This window comes from Lates calcarifer, unplaced genomic scaffold, assembly GCF_001640805.2.
Source record: "Lates calcarifer isolate ASB-BC8 unplaced genomic scaffold, TLL_Latcal_v3 _unitig_1060_quiver_1684, whole genome shotgun sequence".
NCBI classification, from domain to species: Eukaryota; Metazoa; Chordata; class Actinopteri; family Centropomidae; genus Lates; species Lates calcarifer.
In genome coordinates, this window is record NW_026115262.1 from 1 (window position 1) to 21,800 (window position 21,800).

Below are 21,800 nucleotides of genomic sequence, written 5' to 3' on the forward strand. Positions count from 1 at the left end.
TCAATCACTCAATCAGTCAGCAAAGCATCAGGAAAAGCAGGGGAATGAGCTGTAGTTCGTGGCCAAAGCACCACAGCTTTTTGGCGGGGCGTCACACACACACACACACACACAGAGAGAGAAGAGAGAGAGAGAGATGCCTTCACAGCTATTTTTTGCCGTTTTTGTGCTTGCTCGCCAGACAGACAAGCAGCTGCAGCAAGCATGTGACTTGCTTCTTTGCAGACCATGAGTAGAAATTGCCACGTCCCACACCGACTGCAGACACAAAAGGAGGAAACATGTCGACAAAACCACACAAACATCTAAAGCTGTACCTTAAACATTACTCACTCGCAGACTGTTTATCACTCTTTCTGTTATGTATCTGAGGTATAACCTGTTACAGTTTCTCCAAATGAGACAAAAACCTGTCCTTTCTTCTCAGAGTATCCTTAATTATATATTATACACTGTGTTTTTTATGATGTTTTTTATCACTGCCTCCTTGAGAATGAATGTCTTGTTTTTGTGGAGATTTTGGTCACTTTTGTCAGCAGGTTCACTTCCTTATCATCATTTTATTGCATGTATGGTTTCTCAGAGGAAGCAACCCTGCAGTCACAAACACTGGATCCAAAGCTGCAAGAACTGAGCTATCTATTTTTTTTAATGTGGTGGCAGACAATCTAGGTTTTATTCTCTGATCACCTTAATTGAACATCTGAACAGTGCAAGTGTTTTTCCCCGGTTTAAACATGTTAAATTGACCGTGGAGAGGGCAAAAGAATGACTGGGTTGTTTCCCTCTGCGCTTTGGTCATAGCTGTATTTCTTGTGACACACTTACAGCAGCTGTCAGTCGGCGGCAACGTGATTGTTCCACTTCAGTCTAATTCATTAACCAGTGTTCAGTGGGATTTAGGAGCAGGGAATACAACTGAACTGAGCAGGGAAAACTGTGGATCCTTGATGGATCAGATGAACAATGTTTCATGTCTGACAATGTGAACGTTTTTTTGTTTTTTTTTGGCACGGTACAACTTAATCATCTCATTTTCTGTAAAGTTAGATGTAAGTGTTAGGATGTAAGCTTCTCCGATGTCTATACTGTATGTAGCCGTCAGCCTACACTGCCAACCGTATGAAGATTTTAGAATAACATATAAGCTATGTGAGAGATACAGACTGCAAATTTGTTGACTTTAGGCATTTCAAATGTGCTTGCATCTGAATGGAGTGAGATGTCTAATAATGTATATACTGTATCTCATGATGTAAATCAAGAATTATCTTTATTTTCGCTGGAATGTTGTAGAGTAGACAGTAGTACATCAATATTTCATATATATATGTGTGTTTTTTGTGCAAATGACACAATCAATGCAAAAGCTGCAAATTAAATCACTGAAAAACCGCAGAGGTGTTGAATAAAGCTTTACCATTGAAACTCCAGATTCCAATGTAAAGTTAATCTACTCTCAGAATTATGTACTGTATATGTCAGATATTTCTAACATACATTTTTCTCTGTTGTACACAAATGTGCTGATACAAACTGTGTGGCCTTCTCTCCTCACTTCCTATTTTCTGCTGGACAATGTCCAATCTGCATTTCCTCTGGAACATTTCCCACAGTATCCGTCAACATTGCACAACTATGAAATCTTTGTAGGGAAGTATTCATCCTTGTCGCTGAGGCCACCGAAAGTCTAAATGCTTTTCCTCCCCACTCACAGACCCTTGTTTTTACTTTATGAGGTGCCAGACTTGCTGAAGTACAACAACCTTTAATACCTCTTTTCAGAGATATTATTGAGTTTGAATGAAGCATAATTATCACCACAGTACCTTTGTTGCTCTGCCAGAGCCCTGTGGTACTCTTTCCCACAGATACTCAGCAGTAGTGCAAACAAACATTACTGAGCTTTGTCTTGATGTCTCTCCTTTCTCCTATACAATAAATGTGTGTTGTATAGCTGTGTTGGTCATTAACCTTTATTAGACTGATAGAGTCAACTCAAGTCAAAGTTCTTCCTCATGTTGTGAAAGTATAAAGATATATTTGCCAACTGGCCAAAAAATGAGGCCAGAGTGAAATGGATAGCTTTGTCATGTTGTAGTAGTAGTTAGCCCATAGTGATTCATCATATTGCATGCAAAATATTATTCAGCAAATTATTAAAAAACAAAAAAACAAAGCAAAAGCACTTAGTGAAGTCAAAGTCTTCTGAGTCCTTTATATACACTTCCTGTAAATCCACAATCCACAAAGAAAAAACACACACACACACAAAACACACACACATTAATTGGGGTCATCATTATAAAATGTTTGTTTTAAGTGTGCATCTCTACATGCTTATCCTGTTCTTTACACAATCAGGAGCTTTTTCTGCTCCATGGCGCTTAAGATAACCATAACATCGATGATGTTTGAAGCCTCTTTTCATATCACATGACTGGTATGGGGAATGATAGTAATTCTGGTGGGTAGTCTTAATGAGGATATGAATGACAAACCTCCTCACAGTTGTTGCATTGTGAAGTTCAGTCAGAGAAATGTTGCTTCTCCATACTTTTTAAATGTTACTAATAGCCACATGTGATTGTGCAAGTGCCTTGGTAGGCAGTAGTCATAATATATTAGACAATGATTTGTATTCAATTACCTTAATGACTCACATTTGGTAAAGCAGACCAGAAATCCAAAGTCATTCATTTCATTTATTTGTTGCATCAGCAGTTTAATTTACAGGACTGCATTGGTCCAGCTATTTATATATTTTCTTTATCTACAAAGAAAACTTGGCTGCTTTATTTTCTTCCAACCCACAGGCATCCCTAAGGCTTCAGTAAATGAAACCAATTTTCTGCTTCGGCAGCCTCAATGCTCTGAGAAAGGTTTGTTAGCGCATTGCAAAAGCATTAGTGATCATTTCCAACAAAAAGACAGGTTAGTTATAAAGTACTTCAAGTTGGCAAGTTCACTAAATATCTTAAGTTGATTCTCAAAGGCTGACTGCTGATTGGTTGACACGTGTTAAGACAACTGACTGAATGCATCCTTGAGTGGATCTCCACTGAGAAGACACAAAATAAAGCAAAAGGCCATAAGGTCCATCATCACATTATGAGACAGTACAATAACCAGATTTTATCATCATTTTTCAAAAGCAAACATCAGTCCAAAAGGCAACAAGTGGCAGGTGGGAGGTAAGAGTGTGACACACAAAGCAGAAATGTCTCCGGACATAAAAGGGCAATAAATACACCATACTATTCATGCTTAAATATTAACATGTAGTTGAAGTTGAAGTAGCTGAGTTATTAAGTTATTAAGTTGTTTACATTCTTTCAGTCACAGGAAAGCACTGACTTAGATTTAGGACTCAAGTTTACATCACCTTCACATAAACTTTCACATCTTTTTATACTTGGCACCACACTGGTAAAAACAAAAAAGATTGTTGCATTCTTTTTGTCATCTGATATGATCATGTTTTACATTCAGTCGCCACCATACTGATTTATACTTATTCTCACACTCACTGTTATATATGTTTAAAAATGACCTTGTAACCTGTGATCTTAAGTTGTATGTCTGTATTAGTATCTTCACAGTCAACACTGCTGACCACTCAGCAGTCATTTCAGCAGCAGTAACTTCTGCAAAAGTTAACCCACTTTACCCACATTTAGCTTATTTCCTCTCTTTAGTAAAAATCTGTCAACAGTGTATAAGCGATGAAGTGCACAGTGAAATACTCTCTGGTGCTTTCTGCTCCCTCAGTCGTTCTCTGGCTTTGCACTTAAATCTTTTGGACCCTTCTGGTTGCACTTTCATTTCTCCTTATGACACCTCCTTTCCCTCCTGGCTGTCTCTCCTATTTTCTGCGCTCATCTCTTTGCATGCAGCCGTCTATACATTCAGTCCATCCACACTGTCTGCCTGTTGATCCATCCTCAACATTTTTATTCAGGCAGGACTACTTCGTATGTCTCTGTCCCTCCTTCTTGTGTCTGCCTATCAGTTCCACTTTCATCCTCTTCCACTTTCTCTGTGTTGATCTGTGCCACTCCCAGCCGGTACAGAGCATCCCTGATCACCACCTCTCCAGGCTGGCAGGCCTTCACCACTTGGTTGATTTGCTGGCTCACGATGTCCCTGCTGGTGAGGAAATCTACGAGACGGTTGTATAGGTAGTAATAGGCTGTGTTGCTGAAAACCACAGGCCGCGACCGTGCACGGCTCACCGAGGGACAGTCCTCTGATTTCTCTGCAGAGTCTTTCTCAGCTTTGCTTTCCTGCTCCTTCTGCTCTGCCCCCTCGTCACTCTCCTCCTCCTTCTCTTTCTCCAGCTCAACGACCAGGCTGACGTAGGGCTCCAGGTCTTTGCAGAGGGACATTGAGTGGTGCTCTGGAGCAGGAGGCTCCGGGGCCTGTCTCGCCGCAGGAGGGTGAACCAGCCAGCAAGAAGAAGATTTGGTGATGGGATGGACCTGCTGGTTCTCTGCTACCAAGGAAAGATCTGCACTGTACGACTGGTCTTGAAGCTCAGCGCAAGAGACAAACTGAAGAAGAAAAAGGAGAGTGACACTGAGCCTTTAGCAAAGAAAAAGTAAATATAGATCATAGATAAATGGATTAAAAGCTTAATTTTTGATCCAAAAGAAACAAAAGGTTAAAATAAAATTATTGACTGAGCCTTTAACTTTTTTTATTTCCATTTTAACCAGCAGATGTTTGACTTCATTCACAGGTAACTGGATTACATCTAAAATTACCCACCTCTGGTTTTTCAAAGGGGTCACAGAAGCAGCCTTGGTTTCTGCCCCACATCTGGGTTGCCAGCTCTGGATACTGCATGTCTGTACAGAGCGCCACCTGACGGGCGCAATCACTGACATAGACTGGGGGCCAGTAGCGAGAGGACAGCAGCAGGTCGACATGATCTCGAGCCGTCTCTCCTCTCACTAAGTACTTAGAGCCGCAGACCACCTGGACACAGGAATGGGACAGAAGTGGACAGTTAGTACTCAAAGCGCTTTCCAAAGCCTTTTTAATAACCTTAATTTTTTTGTCTTAGTTTTTCTTACAGGACATGACTTCTTTTTGCATTTGGAGTTTTTAAAATGCCACATTTTGTATCAAAGCTTTGACACAAAGTGCTAAACCTTTAAATGGACAGGTGAGCTGATTTCAGTGACTAGTTATGAAACATGACAGGGCTACTGTTTTTACCTTGTGGGGGCAGACCTTGGACAACTTGCCAGCAGTGAGGTGTGAAGGAGGCTGTGGGGCAGTGGAGAGGCCGCTATGAACCAGTGTGTACAAGGAGATGAGCGAAGCCAGCAGCTCATTCTAACACAGAGGAGAGACAGAAAGGAGGGTTTTATTTAAACAAACTCACACACAGATATGAGTATGTTAGAGATAAGATTAACATAAAAGAGAAACAACTAAGGAAATCATTTTTCATCCAGAGTCAAGCTCCCATCACAGCAGACAAACCAACTTGCTGAAACACCCTTTAGCAAGACCCTTTAGTCTTATCAGCCCCGGGGTGTGGGGGAGGGGGTTTCCCATTCTTTAAATCAAGAACTTCTCACATGATCAGTATGTTTGACCTAACAATAACACTTGTATTCTAGGTAATATTTTACAGTCAACATGTTTATTTCAAGTCATTAACATGCAACAAACGTGCAAGCCTAATAGGCGCATCGGCACATGCTTCTCTCTCCCTCACACACACACACACACACACCCCTACCTTAGTAGAACCTGGGGTGACGGTCGCCCTGCAGCCGTCCAGTATTGTTCTCAGCTCGTCTTCACTGTGATCCTCAATTTTGTCGAGTCTCAGCTGACCATCATGAATGAGACGCACCAAAACTGACGGATCCCCTGAAAGACAGGAAACCATTCTCTTAAAAATACATGTCTGACATAACTGACTGCAATCAAAACAATGTTAACAGTAGAGATGTATTTTTGCCCTCATTATAGGAATCAGTGTATAATGTAAATCAGTATTGTATACGCCATTCAAATGTCAAAACATGTAGCTATTTTGAGAGATGAGGGGAATTACTTTTCTCAACAATATGTCTTGTAATTTCCAAAATATTTTGTCAGCAGTTTTTCCCCATAGAAATGAATGGACAGAACGTTCAGACCCAATGTGTGACCTAGGAAAATCCGTCTTCTCTCACACTATATGACTCCCAAAGCACAGTGACCTAAATAATTTGAGCTACAAAGCTTTAAAGTGACAGGAGTACCGTCCAACTGCCCCAGTGGCTGCAATACAAGTTAAAAACTGGATTTTTGGAGAAAAACAGAAACAACGCTTTGTTCTATTTTCTAAATTTATGACACCATGAGCAGCACCATGTGTGCTGCACCAAGGGTCCAAGAGATTTAAAACAATACAGTTCTTGTAGTGATCATGGTGTAAAATGCTGGTTATAGGAGTTATGGTTTTTGACTGAATAGCAAGAGTATGAGAGTAGTTTAGAAGACTCAGTACCTGATGGCTGCTGTGTGTGTGACAAGGCCTTGTCTTTCTCTGTGTTGATAACAGTGGGACTCCTCATCAGAGGGGGGATGAAGGGGGCGATGATGGAAGCATCCACACGTGTGATAGGGATGTCGGTGGGGAAAGCTGCCTGCTCAATAGCCTCACTCTCCATGGTCAGCCAAAAGTCATCCACGTGTACCTCATCTGAGACTGAAAACTCAGGCCAGGTAAACTATGGAGACAGTATGGTTCAGGGAAGTGTAAGACGCTGTCACTGCTAAATAGCTCTTATGAATGGGCTTAATTTTGCAATAATGCTGCAATTAATCATTCACCTCCACATTCTTGAGCTCCAGCACATTGTTTGTGTATCTTTGTGCAATCTCCACCTTAGGAGCAACACCGCAAATGCCACAGATCATATCGTTGTAATCTCGCACCGTCAGGCACTCAAAGGCCCAGTAGCCACTGAGGAGATGCTCTTGAATTTGAGAGAACTCTTCTGGACTAAGTGCGTGGACTGATGTCAAAGAGGAAAACATAGTGAGATTCATAGAAAACACACTGTGAAAGAAGAAGAAACAAAATTGCTAATAATAAAAATTAGAAGTGCTTATCAGAAGTTCCATACAAAATGAAAGTCATTCCCAGAATTTACAGTGTAAACAAGAATTTACCAGGGTGATTGGGGATGTGGTCCAGTATAGTCCTGGCTGCTTGAGAGGGAGTTTGACCCAGTTTGATGTTTGCCCTGATCTTCAAAAACAGGTCAATACTCACCAGTAGTCTATTCCCAATGTTGAACAAACCTGTCCCAAAAAAAGAAAAAGAAAATAAATAGATAATAATAAATCCACGTTTTAGTTCTCACAGAAAACTGGCTACAGGCCATACCGCACAGTGACAGAGCATCAATGTTACCATGACTACCCAAGCATAAATACTGTTGTCGAACTGTAGTCTGCTGCTATGGTAGCCCTTAAGGACAAAACACGAAGAGTGAAAGCACAAATATTAAGGGAAACATGCTCCAAGTAAAAATATCTACAAAACCAAAAAATGTAAAAATAGATAAAACACATGCAACAAGAATTTCTAAACTGGAAGTGTTCTGGGGCGTTAGGAAGAGTGATGGCCTCGATTTTGATAAGCAGCAACATAACAAATACTTTGTAAGGCTGTATTTATCTAATAGTGAATGTTGTACAAGATAGACCTGTCATCCAATCTGTAGGCTAATGTACATTAAAAAAATAAAGTGAAATTTAATATAGACTCTCCTTCCTGAAATGTGGTGATAAATTTGTACAGATAAGAACCGCAAGTCCACAGAGGCAGTGACGTTCAGGTTTACCAACTCTCGCTTTTGGCATGAGACAGCTACTCTCAGGGTTTGTCTCATGCTCTCATGCTGCCTGAACAAATCTCATGCAAAGTAAGAAGAAGCCTCAAAGCCTTAGGTTAGACGAAGTTCACCAATAATATCTCTTTGTGCCACTGAGTTTAATTAGACTTTTGCCAAAATGTTAATAGACATATACAGGACAGGACTTCTCTAATAATTACAACGACACTATACAGCATGTAATGTATCAATACATTTTACTGTACTATAGGTTACTGCGGTTAGATATCCAGATAGTCTGGGCTTTTGTTGTGTTTGTAGATGACTGGGATTTAATTTGTGATGTTCACAGTATTTAAAGAGTATTTCAAGATCTCTCTTCATAATCAGTACCCAATACAATGGATCTTAACAGATAATCTACAGAATGAACTGAAAGCTAATAATTCCAATTATAATTATGAATTACTAATGTTAATAATAGAAGCTTTTACACAATACTGACAGTTGTAATGATGCATTTTTTAAATATCAAAATGTGCCATAATTCTTTTCCTGAAATATCTACTTGGCACAAGAAGCAACTAAATATCATAATGGACTGGGCATTTTAAACTTAAAAAAAAAAAAAAAAAAAAATGCTTTGGCTGGTATTTATTATTACTCTCCCAAAACATGTAAAACATTTTTCCCATAAATGAGGGAGTGGAAAATGTATATTGCAAGGGAAAAGGTGACAAGCGCCATTTACTGGAATCTTGATGTTGTATGCCATGTAAACTTAATTCATAGTTGTAGTGCCCAATCAGCAAAACACTGATGTAATTAAGGAAACATCTAATCAGGTTTAAAAATTGTGTCTGATGTGCAGACAATCATTCTGGATAAATGTGGACGTTTCCAACTTGGAACAATCAGTGTATTAAAAGAAAATGGTTAAATGGCAGTGACACACATCATTCCCAGAAATATGCCCACAATCTCATCTGTTGTGTGTGAGTCACCTCTGACTAGTCAATAGAAGACAGTGAACCAAAGGTAAGGAAAATTTGCCACGCTTCAGTGCTTCATGCCTGATGACAATGTATAACAATATATAACTTGTTGTATGTGCTGCTGTTTACCTGGATGCAGGTCAGTGAAGCTGTGCAGAGCCAGACACTGAACGTTGAGACACACCTTGAGCTGGAGAGAAGCTGTCTGGATCAGTGTCTCAGTGAGCAGCCAGCAGTCCTCCTGTCCTGCAATAGTACTATAACATACAGGTACACACACGCAGACACATAGCAGTATATTCAGAGCTTGCTAGTAATAAAATAGAAGATCAGGGTAGCTAGCCATCTCCTATCTTCTAATAGGTCAATATATCGCCTTCATTTCATCCCACTTCCGGTCTCCTTACCTCTGACCTCCTTTGAAGAGAGGGTAGTTACACAGGCCACAGTGAGTGGCTGCTGATTCGTAGAACTGAGGCCACCCAGACTCAACCAGCGTCTCCGTCCCTACACTGTCTTCAGGCTCCTGATTGCCTGGTTGAACCAAGATTATCTGGAGACTGTTGAGCTCCTGGATGAGGTTTAATGTTTCCTGAAGCTCAGTCTCGTTTTCGGGAATCTGCAGGGAACGGCGCAGCAGCTGCAGCGTATTTTGCCGCTGGGTATCCCTCTGAGCAGGACTCAGGGCCTGGTATGGATCCAGCAGAGCTCCAGACTGAGAAAGGAAAAAATAAGTAATAAGAGCTGCATTAAATGGACAATCTGGGACAGATTTTTATGTCAGGATTAAGAAAATACTGTTCAAAAACTACTAGTACTAAGACCAATAAAACTTCTAAGAATGCTTAACAGAAAAAAAACAAGAAAAATACACAATAAAAAATACACAACAAGAGAAGAAATAGTGTGTTATGGATATAAAAGTCACTGACACCTGTTCTGCTTGTTTAAAAGCCTTTGAGAAAAAACGGAAAAAATTAATGACCTGACATCAAAGGCCTTTCGTCATCAGTCTTTAGTCTAGATTTATGACTGCTAAGAAGAAACTGCTCAGAGATCCAAGGTTGTGCTGAGGCTCAAAGAGGAGGTCAGAGAGTCAGAGATACAGCTGGAAACTAATCTTACAGTATCTGCACTTCAGGAAAATCAAAACACAAACTTTCACCTTTGCTCCCTTGGTGTTCTTCTGGGTCAGCTCACAGCCACATTTAGGGCACATTGCAGGTTTGTGCCTATTCTTATACATGTAGTCACAGGATGGGTTTTTACACCGACCCCGGCCTCTTGCTGTGGACAGTCCCAAGTCCTAAAAGGAAAAAGAAGAGCAAGAATTACCCAAGAAACCTGGGACAGTCAGAGAAAAAAGCACATCTGAAAGGAACACTGAGTGCAATCTAATAAAAAAAAGAAAACACAAGAGGCTAAATTACACAAGGAATATCTGTATACTGACAAAGGTAGAGACTGTGTTCTGTTTGAAAGGCACAACTGACAGGATATTCACTCTCCTATCAGTCAGTGAAGACACAGGTTGGCTTCCATCTGCTGAGACAGGAGAATCCTATAAAAAGACATGCAGAGTGAGGAAACTGGATTATATCTGCATCTTTACTGTTTTCTATGTGCGTGTGTGTGTGTGTGTGTGGCAATATGTTGCTGAGTGTTATAACCTGCTTGGCTGTGGTTTCTGTGACCGCCTGGCCAAGCTGCTTTAAAGTGCTGGGTTTGAGACCTGAGAGACTCTCTCGGGACACTGTGGTTAGAAAAACAACCACATCAGCTGAGAGCAGAAACCTCAGAAAGAACAGTCACTAATACATACAGACACCTCGCTTCCTCTCTCTGTGTAATAAAGGCAGTCTGTAAATACCTATAACAAGTACTGAATGAACATGAAGTAAAACTGTCTGCAACACACATGCATTTAATAAGTATAATCTGAAATAAAATCAAATGAAATGATGCACAGTACCAGTTGATGATTTGTATCTGTTTGCAGTCTGAAATTTTCCTTTGTCAGGTGGGACAGTTATGATCTGAAACAAGGCACGGCCTAAGAAAACAAACACAAGCGAATATGTAAAACTCTATGGTAGCAGCTTATTGTAACACTGATGACAAAACATTCCCTGTATGTTGCATGTTTTACCTCACCTGTGTTATAGTAGGCAGGGAGGATGGGCCTCACAGGCCTCTTTTGAATGGTGGCATTGCTTCTGTCTTGACCTTGGACTGAGGCACCTTTAGGACTGTCTTTCAGTTGTCTACTCATAGACCGAAGGAAAGTATGTCAGGTAAGACACAAACTATTCTCACTACTAGCTGCTGTACTCATACACCTGCTGTAAGACCACACCAAAGTGTCAATATAATCCTATTTCACTTATATTTTCAGGTTTACAACAGGTCTTTGCATCACACTTTTTCAGCTTCTCAAATAAACAGAAATATTTGTGAAAATAGTTACAACTGAGGCAAGTGTGTATATTTACTAAAAATAACATTAAGCAGACTGAAAATGCTTAATATCTGAATGGGCACCATGTGGACTGAGCTTTGTACACTGGTCACAACTGATGGCATTATAACTTAATGGAGACTCACTTTGTTTGTTCCTGGAGCTTGGTGCTGGTGCCCTCTGCTGGCTTTCCACCTGGAACTGCACGCTGCTTTCGCCCTTCTTTTTTGCTCCCAGTGGTGTTTGTTTTAGCGACATCAGCATTCCCCTCCTGAGCAGGGAGCTGTGTAGGTTGGCAGCTTTCTTTAGGCTTGGTTTCAGCTTTCTGTGGAACTTGCTTTGACGCTGCTTCTTTCTCTTGTGTCTTCTTGGCCTGATATATAAAAGCAGCCAAAGTTGATTGATGTGAACCGCAGGTCAATACTAGAGCCTGGATCACTGTTCTAATACCACAAGCTTCAACATTTCTAACTGTTTGCGCAGATATTGTTTGACACTTACAGCAGGTATCCATTTTCCACCCAAGCTGCTCCCACATTCAGGGCACGTTGGTGGCTTGTGGCGGGTGACGTACACAAATGAACATCCGGGATTCAGACACCTCCCTCGACCTCTCCTGGTGTATGTCTTCACAGACTGCAGAAAAGAGAAAAACACATTCCTGTTTCTCAGCTGTTATAATCCACTAATCAGATTTTTCAAATCTGATAATGACATCCTTGTTTTTCTTTTTCTGTGATTGCCAGTTTCAGTGCTGACATTTCTAAGATGGATTAATACCACGGTGCTTACCATTTTATATGAAGGTTTGGCACTTTGTTCCACACTGGCTCCTACAGAGACCATCATCACTGGGCCCACAGAGCTGACACCTGCCAAAGATTTGGGCTCCAGCAGGTTCTGACACGAGGGAGAAATCACACTATTTTGTCACAAAAATTGTGAGCTAAAAATATAGATATTTAACTGTGAAGCCCAAGTAAAGCTCATTCTATCTGGTAGAAGGACATTTAAGTCTTACCTGGGAGGGTATAATAGCAACAACCTGTGTAGTTTCCCTCTGTATTTGCTGCACCATTGCCGTGCCATAACCAGTGCCAACAACTCTTGTCTCATTTCCTTTCAGTGTGACCCCATTTGCTGTGAGGTCAGCAGAGCCCTGAATGTCTGTAGCTTTGGACGAGACAGAGGAAGGAGAGGGCTGGGGGATTTGTTGGAGGGCCGTGGGATGAGACGCCACCACTGTTTCCTCAGTTATATCTTCAACATCCATGGTCTGCTCAGAAAGTTCCACCTCACCGGCCAACCCTAGAGGTGTGAACTGGGACTCCTGGGTGAGGGAGACCGAGGGCACGGCTCCTTCTGCTGCAGGATCCAGCGACTCCGTACTCGCCTCTGACTGAGAGCTTCCTGTCTGATGATTTGAGGGGCAGCCTTTGGACAAGAGAAAGTAGCTGGCTCGAGGGAGGATCTTGCGGAAGCCTGGTAGATCTTTGGAGGGGCTGAGTGAGGACTGAGGAAAATACAAAGTTAACAAGACTGTTCGTGATTATTCATAGAATAGTCATGACAATACAGCAAACACCAGTGAATTAGGCTGGCGCAGAGATAAAGCAGGAAAAGCTTTATCTCTGCTGAGATAATTGAGATATGAGCACTGCCAAATTTCCTTCAAAACTGGTCAGTTTACTCTGATTTTGGTGGTTACACAAGGAAGATTTGTCCTGAGAATCAGTGAAATAAAAGGCTCCACAGATGCTCAGATGCACTGGTATGTCTAAAAAAGTTGGTGTAGCTCACTGTATCTGTGCCCTCCTTCTCAGACTTGGCCTTCTCCAGGTAGTAGGCTTTCTCAGCCACACTAAGCCTTTTCCAGCTCTCACTGATTCGCTTGTTGATCTCTGACTGTGGCAGATTAGGTATTTCCTGTTGCATAATCTGGTGAACATCAAAGTAGTATAGCAGGTAGGCAGACCTAAGACAGACAGATTTCAGAAACAATCAGTGCATAACAATGAGGCAGATATTTTTTTTATTTTTGGAGGCACAATCTGTGTTTAAGACAGAGTCATACTTAGTGCTATGATAACAGCTGTGTGAGTGAAACTCCTCTGGGCTATGTAATTACCTAGGCTTCTTAGGTTTCTCAACAGTATCTTCTTGAGCTTTGCTCTTCCTCTTTTTTGGGGTAGTCACCTCCATTTGGTTGTAGCAGCTCTCCACCTCCTCAGTGACTTTCACCACCTCATACACCTCCACTTTCTCCATGATATGCAAAAATCTGGGGCCAACTTGACAAACAGTATACAATTAGTTTGAACCTATCATCTCTGAACCGTCATGAGGGCAGACTTTATTGCTGATTTGTTTGAATGAGAATGGTTTATGATATACATAGGTGTACATACATAAAATAATACTTTGCATTTAACATCCTAATTTGAAAACGACAGTGTCGATTGTATGTAGAGCATGACTGTGCACTGTGTAACTCCTCAGCGCTTTAATGAGAACACTGTATTTCTGGAGCTTATTATAGCAGTGAATAGCTATAATCATAGCTGATGATACGCAAATAGAGATACTTTGTCTAAAAAAAAAGCAGCAGAAAGTAGGACAGTGTGACTACAGGCTGGTACTTAATGCAGAGAGAATATAGCACTGCAGTGTCTCAGTCACGATTGAAACTTGTCGTCCATAGGGCTCTTAGGGAGACCACTAACCTATAGCGCTAACATGTTAAAAACACTGGTCCTTCCCTGCTTTAAAAGTAGGTTTAATGGCGTGTGTTTATACTACCAGTACTGTCACCGAGTTATCCAATGAAATGCCTTCTTGTTGAAGCCTTACCTACGATGGCCCGAGGCTCTACGAACTGCTCTGAACAACCTTTAGAAGTCGCCGAAAAAATGAGACATCGTATCGATGTCAATTAAAGGTGAAATTTGTATATACGTCATGTTAAATCAAAGATTTGCAATGCATTAATGTCTATAAAGTAGCTTCGTTTCTCGTCGACTTGTAAAAAACATGGCGGTTTGTTGCTATGGTCTTCGACCAATCAAATGCCGGAATAAACAAACACGGGCCAATCACAGAAGACGTTTTTGACACGTGAAGTAAGGCGTGCGTCCCATACACTTTCGGAGTACCGATTGTGGCCACAAGTGGGCGCAGTTTACTTACTTACTTTATTTATTTATTTATTTTGTTGCTTGTTAATTTTCATGTACAATTTAAACAGTTTAATTTTCTCAAACGTACTGCTTAAGCAAACAAAAACAAAATGTCATAGCACGATGAATTAAACAGCACAGTACAGAGAGAACGCTAAAATCGATAAGAAGTATCATTATTACATTTACAGTTGCGTATGAGTTGTTTTTGCTGTTTTTGTTTGTTTGTTTTTTTTGTTTTTTCTTTTTAAACTTTCTGCAGCTGCATATTTCCGACAAGACAAAATAATTTTACAGTTTATACAGTTTATGGTTTAAACGTTACATGTAGACCAAACTAATCGCGCTGAAGGAAAGGCAGCAGCTCAGGCTTAGGAGCCGAACACTGATCACCTCACTGAGCAAAAATGGCGGATGACAAGGTGAGTGAGTTACTGTGCTCTGGCTTTAAATGAAATCATTTCACGTGTTTCGTCAGATGACAGGAATTGCCAAAGGAGGACGAAAATAACTCGGTTTATCTCAGCAGCAGTTCACTTTATGCCAGAATTAAGTTACGAGTGCGAGGGTCGCCTCTGAGTGAAACCGGTCGATCCTTGAGCTGGCTAAGTTTTGCTGCTGTTAGCTAACCAGTAAACTTCGAGAAAACTACCGGGCTGTTCTGTCGGAGGAACTCTTCGTAGGAAAATCTGTCAGTAACTGTAACTTTGGGCTGTGTTATACAGCAGCCTTCGCTATCACCGGTAACATGAATTATCATTGTAAATGGTAGACTGCTTTCTTTCACAAATGGGCTCCTCTGGTTTTATTTTAGGATCCTCTGAAACAGTTGAAAGATCTGACGCAGCTCAAAAATCAACTGGAGGAGATCCAGAGGCGGGTGGAGAACCAGGTTTCTGAGGGAATCCCTCAGGTGAGTTATTTTCACAGCCCACGACATAGCTGACCACATGAGCAGCTGTTGAAAGTGTTTTTTCCCCTTAATACAGCGAGATTTGATTGTGTCAAATATATTTTCGCTTGCCATGAATGTCAGTATTTTCGAACACTAATAGTATATTAATGTCTCATAGAGAGACGCTGGCCACCAATGCATATTCTTTTTTCATGAAATTTGAAACTGTTTCTCCTCACTGAGGGTGATAAACTCAAAAAACATGGGTCCACCTCATTTAAATGTTAGCTGTTACTGCTTTGCCTTTTGTTAATTTATGTTCATGTTTTCTACACCCACGTGTATGTCCTCTCTCTCTGCTGTGATCATGCTAAAGCTCCTGCTGTTGCCTTTTCCCTCTTGTAGGGAGGCTCTGTATTAGGATCTCCATTTCTGAAGGGCTTTCTGGCCGGTTATGTGGTGGCCAAGCTACGCTCCTCCGCCATCCTTGGAGTGCTGCTGGGAACAATTACTGGCATGTATGCGGCACAGAACTATCAAGTGCCCAACATTGAAAGGACCGTGAAAGACTATATGAACAACTTGAAAAAAGGACCAAAGTAATTTGGGCCGACCACTAGCCCTCACAGCCTTTTTGCCAGCGGCATAACAGGCACAAGAAGAGACACTGTTGCAGCTGCTGGCTTGTCAGCAGCTCGTGACAGATCAGCCTTCAAGATTTCTTGATATAACTGGAATTTTATTTGGGACTCAAATACCTTTTTTTAAATTAGCATTTTTGTTTTAGGTTCAGTTAAATACTGCTCTTTTTCTTTTCCACTTGCAATGACTTGATGTTCATACAAGATGTAAAACTTCAAGGTTTCAAGGTTTGGTCCTTCAGATTTCATAACTTGTCTTAGTTTTGTTGCCTGGAGCAACTCTTTGAGCCCGTAAGATTTTGAATCAGTCATGTTAAAACAGGCAGTAATTCCTGCAAATGTTTTCTATTCAGTTCATTGTCTAGGTCAAGTTACATATACAGAGTTATAGAGATAATGGTGTGTCAAAGTATTTTATGATTGATATTTAAATGCTTGAGATTTATAGCTGTCCATTTTAACAAATGGCCTGAAATGAGGGGTTTTGCACTGTGGGTAGCATTCAGATTTGTTTGAAATTAAAAGTGTTTATTTTGAAATGGTGAGGATGATTGTGATCCAGAATGTGGGGACCAGTTCCCCAGCGAAGATTAGGAGACAGTGGGTGAAGAGGATTCAGTGGGGTGTCCTCCTGGGGCTGATGGTCCTCATCTATGGCTCCCATGCACCGCTCATCACTCTCACCAAAGTAGACGGCCGAGTCCCTTTCAACCCCTCCTCTTGTGTCGTCATGATTGAGTTAGCCAAACTCCTCATCTCTCTGGTGACTCTTGTTCTGACTGGGGGTGCATCCGCTTTACGTGCTCCTCTGCATCTAGTCCTTGTGGCCCCCTATGCGGTCCCTGCCGTCCTCTACGCCCTCAACAACAACCTGGTAGTCCTCATGCAGGCCTACATGGACCCGAGCTCATACCAAGTCCTCTCTAATCTTAAAATTGCCTCCACTGCCCTGCTGTACTCTGTCTGTCTGGGCAAGAGGCTCCGGCCTGTTCAGTGGTTAGCTCTTGGGTTGCTCATGGGTGCAGGGGTGTGTCACAGCTACAGCAGCCTGGATCTAGGGGAGCTTGAGGGAGATGAAGCAGAGGAAGGTCCCAGGCTTCATATCACAGCTTGGGGACTTCTCCTCGTGCTGGTGTACTGTCTCATTTCAGGGCTGGCGGCAGTTTACACAGAGAGGGTGCTGAAGAGCCAGAAGCTGCCCCTCAGCCTGCAGAATATCTACCTCTATGTATTTGGTGTGGCCATCAATGGGCTGTCCTCCTTCTCCTCTGTAGCAAGTGAAAAGAGCTTTCTTGAGGGATACTCAGGGGTGGTTTGGATCATTATAGCAGGGCAGGCAGCTAACGGACTCTTAATGTCTGTGGTGCTTAAGCACGGCAGCGGGATCACCAGACTGTTTGTCATTTCCTGCTCCATGCTGGTTAATGCTTTGTTGTCGTGGGCAACTTTAGGGCTGCAGCTCACTCCTTTTTTCCTCCTACCTGTTTCTATGATTGGACTGGCAGCTTACCTTTATTACATATAAAAGAAATGAACCACAAAGCCTGTTTAACCCAAAAAAGAACTCTCATAAGAGTCCTTCTAAAATTCTTTGTGTTTGAGTTTTTCCCTAGCTTTTTTTCTGCCTTTTTTCTTTCTGCCTTCTGAGTCTAGCACTGAATTGGACTCCAGAATCAAACACATAACATTTCATATCATATTTTAGAGTTTAATTCTGTCACACTTCTCCAAGTACATTCAGATTATAATGCAAGTAAAGATCAATATATCTTCAGTTAAATGTATCTGAAGAGTGCTGCTATTGTCGTGTTTTGTGTTACATGATCTGCCAAGAACAATGTCAAAGATTAATAAAAACTAATAAACTGTCAAAACTGTTTTATTTGTCATGATGTAAATTAAGCACACTGTGTCATAAACATCATATTCATTGAGATAACAGTTCAGCCTTAGGATCACCTCTCACAGCTAAAGCGTCCTTTAACTCTCCCAGTGCTGTGGAAGAAAAAGAAGAACAAATTTTAAATGCTGGAGAGAAGTACTAACATCTCCAGGCATTTCTTTAATATTTTACAATTCTATCTGTAATATAATAGCATCTGGTGGGGGATAAGAAACGTATACTGACCTTTACGGAGCTGTTTGTTGTCAGCCTGTAGCTGCTGGTTCTGGGCAGAGAGGTAGACAGCATCCTGCACAGCCTCCAGCAACACACTCCTGTATCTGCCCTCTGACATCTTCCTCTGCTCCTCACTTACCTGACGAAACACTCTGAACACCTAGAGAGCAGTAAAACATAACACAGAAAAACCTCAGGTTGATGCAAGATGGGTAGCAGTTAAGATGCCTCTTTTTGTAAATGTTTGATGAAGCAGCTGCAGTTTTACTGATGATAATATATATATATATTTTTTTCATGTTTTTGTATCAGACAACAATTTAAAAACCTTTGTCTTGATCTACTGTAGAATCTGTGTTTCTGTGGTGCTAGTCTACAAAATCCTGTTTAGTTAGTCCACTGCAGTTGCTATTTTTAGATTTTATTTTTGGGAAAGACTTAGAAATTCATCTGAAAACTTTCATCAACGTCTAAGTGTGATATTTAAGTGCAGGACTCCACTCCTCAAGCACTGAATTAGCCAACAGTATTCCCCCAGAGGTGATGGGTCAGTGCTGCTGCATCATGCACACCTCGTCATATTTAACACTTATCGTTCAGTGCTTCAGTGTGTTGAAACATCCACCCATTATCTACCGCTACATTATGGTAAAAATATCAATATATTTGGAATATTTTTCATTTAAATCTTAAAACTCACCAGAGTTCTTGACCGACTTCAAAAACCTAACTCAGTTAAGTAGGTCTTGGTCTGAGACCAAGAACAAGGACTTGATGCATGCAGGTTAAATCACTCACAGAAGGAAGCAATAAACTAATTAACTAAAAAAAGCTGACATATTATTTTGAATTAGTGTTCTTTTAGTGATCCAACAAACTCCCACCTGCAGGCTCTCCTCCCTCAGACAATGCAGCTCCGCTTGGTGTCTGTGATATTGATCCTGCAGGTCTCTCTCAGTCTGCAGGGCCTCAGTGCGCAAGGCCTCTATCTGCAGCACCAGGACCTGCCTCTCTCTGGTCAGCACCGTCAGCTCCCTCTGGGGGGCCTTCTGTCTAGTGGAGGAATGGATGAAACCATAAAAATGCAAGGAAATAACAGAATTAAGTTGCAAATGCAGTGGTTTCCTCTGCCCACCATAAATCCAGCCTTGCATTAATTTAAACCGACTCAGCATCCTTAGCTAAGATAGATCACAAACTGTATAATGTTAAACAAGTGTATCTCATTATCTCACCGCTAGCTGCTCCTGTGCCAAGTCTCTCTCCATCTTCTCCACCTCTCTTGAATTAATCTCCCATGATCCTCCTTAAGTTGCCTCCTCCGCTCCTTTGCTTTATTGTATTCCAACTGAGACTGATCATTAAATTGGCAAATAAATGTCTTAGTGTGGGCTGCCCACTCTCGCACACACAAATCTCATTTATATGTTTAATAGGGTATTCACACAGCCTTGTAGACATGTCTTCCAGTCAGGTGTATAGGTGTAGAATACTATATAGCATGCATTACTTGTTGACAGAGGTCGGATTTCTCCACAACAGCCCCGTTCTTCAGTGTCTCCTCTCTCAGAGCCTCCTTCAGCTGCTGGATTCTCGCTACTCTCTCCTGGACTTTCTCCACATTCCCTTTACCCTCTGTGGATATGAGAAAAGCATTCAATATCACTGTTATCCTAAGATGACGAATTGCTCATATCACAGCTTATTACCTCTGATATGTTCTTCCATTTCTTGTTTCAGCCGGTCTTGTAAATATTTCATTGCGTCAGTGCTTTCACCATTATCGGCAGCTGGGAAAATTGCTGTTTGGGGTCCGACAACTCTGCTGAATCAGAGCAAAAAAATAGCGCTTATTACATTACACCAGGAGCATGTGTTATTTGTTATCATCTTGCTAAACTTGTATTTTTGGGTAGAAACCTGTTGTTTTGCCTTTTATCTTTCTTGACTCCTCCCTCTCTTCTCCCATGACTGATTTTTCACAATCTGTCAGAGAGATCACAGGCTGTATTTCAGTTATGAACTCAGTCTCTACAGGTTGTGGTGAGGAAGATTTAAAGAGTTACCTGCAGGTTTTGAGTCAGCTCTGCCAGCTTGTACATGCTGTGAATGTCACTTTCCCCCTGTGACATCATTACGTTTTGGAGATGCATGATCTTTTCTCGGATCTCTTGTTCGGTTGCCTTGGATACCAACGACTGACAGTGGCTTTAGTTGCCGCACTTCTCATTTTCTGGGCCAAATCCAAGGCAGAAGGGTTTCATCATCAACAAGACCTGATGAGTAAGGAGGGAGAGTCAGCTGTACATCAGTTCACCCCCATGCCGATAGTGTGGTTGGGCACAGAGGACCTCTTACCCTGAGGGTTAACACAGTAGATGAGGACCGTCCTGCTGTTTCCTGTTAAGGCGTCGTGTAGGAGGGAAGGAAGGAGTTTGTCAGTTGTCGTGGTTCCACATGGGATTTGGTCCACAACCCTCACCAGTGGGTTGACTCTGGAGAGTATTCAGCTGTCACCACTGAGTCCAACACTTTTTATAGATTAATAAATGCTGGCAGCAGTTATCTTAAAGGACTAACTTTTTCAGAGTTTTGCTTTAGTGTCACCTTAAATGATATGTGATGAGACTGGAATATCATGTTTGATGTGAATGCAAAAACAGCTTGCAATGATATGCCGTTTCCCAATTCTATGCTACATACTGTACATGATGAATACACTACACAAGTCTTTATGGTTTTGTGCACATAGTAAACTAGAAATCCACATACTATACTATATTACTATACACTATACTATACTACTACATACAAATGACACAATGCAAAGGCAAAATCTGCCACTGCCAACTAAACTACAGCAAGAGACAGCAAAATGTTTTTCCAAAGTTTTAACAGTTTCTATTTTCTAAGGTGTTACCATCCATTTTAACACTTTTCCAGTGTGAACGCACTATATGTGAAAACTGCTTAGAAGTAGTATGCAGTATGGATACACAGTGTTGTAAATTGTAAAATCTACAACGAGTGAGAATGATTTAGAAAATTTTCTTAACATACTAAATGTTAAAATGTTACCAGTGCACAGGACAGAGCTTAACAAATGACTTTGGTACCAATCCAGATATTAGATATCAGAATAGATAGCTCATTGTATCTGAGTATGTGACTGACCCTCTGAGGTCAGTCCTACTGGCTCCCCCTGCCAGGCTGAACAGCTGCAGTCTGCTGCGACAGACCTCTGACTCCACCTCCTCTGGATGAAGTTTCCACTCAACAGCCACAGAGAACAGGGAACTACATCTGACAGAAGTGCATGACATGAACATGTAGAGACGATAATAAGTTCATTCATTCAAAAACCTGATAAAGAAACACACGAGGTAAATCTGCTATGTAACAATCCACTCATTCAGGTGACAGTATAACACTTTCTTTTGTGATCAACCATTGTAATCAACCCAATTGAAAGTAATTCAGTTAGTGGTTTACATGATCAGAGTTTATTTGACCTACCTGCTGGAAATGGAGCCTCCATTGGTTTTCAGTGTCTCCCTGCACGTTTCATACAGAGCATAGGCTTCCTCTTCTGAACACACACACACTTCACATAAACCTCCCACAAGACTGGGAAAAATATTTGGGCACATTTTATGCACTGTGCAC

The 21,800-nt window shown here is 41.3% G+C and overlaps 3 protein-coding genes across 3 annotated transcripts; 2 read left to right on the forward strand and 1 right to left on the reverse strand.

Moving 5' to 3' along the window:
• Positions 1–845: 845 nt before the first annotated feature.
• Positions 846–14,351, reverse strand: LOC108886005 (HMG domain-containing protein 3). The gene is made up of 21 exons (XM_018680602.2): positions 14,154–14,351; positions 13,432–13,594; positions 13,104–13,278; positions 12,325–12,816; positions 12,096–12,203; positions 11,805–11,939; positions 11,450–11,676; positions 11,000–11,109; positions 10,818–10,898; positions 10,516–10,598; positions 10,299–10,406; positions 10,011–10,151; positions 9,253–9,560; positions 8,975–9,102; positions 7,183–7,314; positions 6,841–7,025; positions 6,515–6,737; positions 5,756–5,889; positions 5,224–5,343; positions 4,771–4,980; positions 846–4,553 (listed from the first exon to the last, which is right to left on the reverse strand). Exons 2-21 carry the CDS (start codon positions 13,569–13,571, stop codon positions 3,954–3,956), a joined length of 3,840 nt encoding a protein of 1,279 aa, XP_018536118.1. The 5' UTR covers positions 13,572–13,594; positions 14,154–14,351; the 3' UTR covers positions 846–3,953.
• Positions 14,352–14,748: 397 nt separating this feature from the next.
• Positions 14,749–16,554, forward strand: LOC127139293 (SLC35A4 upstream open reading frame protein). The gene is made up of 3 exons (XM_051067068.1): positions 14,749–14,901; positions 15,294–15,392; positions 15,780–16,554. The coding sequence occupies exons 1-3, from the start codon at positions 14,887–14,889 to the stop codon at positions 15,975–15,977; spliced, it is 312 nt and encodes a 103-aa protein (XP_050923025.1). The 5' UTR covers positions 14,749–14,886; the 3' UTR covers positions 15,978–16,554.
• LOC108886006 (probable UDP-sugar transporter protein SLC35A4) lies at positions 16,554–17,892 on the forward strand. Its single transcript, XM_018680603.2, has one exon. It carries the CDS (start codon positions 16,554–16,556, stop codon positions 17,538–17,540), a length of 987 nt encoding a protein of 328 aa, XP_018536119.1. The 3' UTR covers positions 17,541–17,892.
• Positions 17,893–21,800: the final 3,908 nt, after the last annotated feature.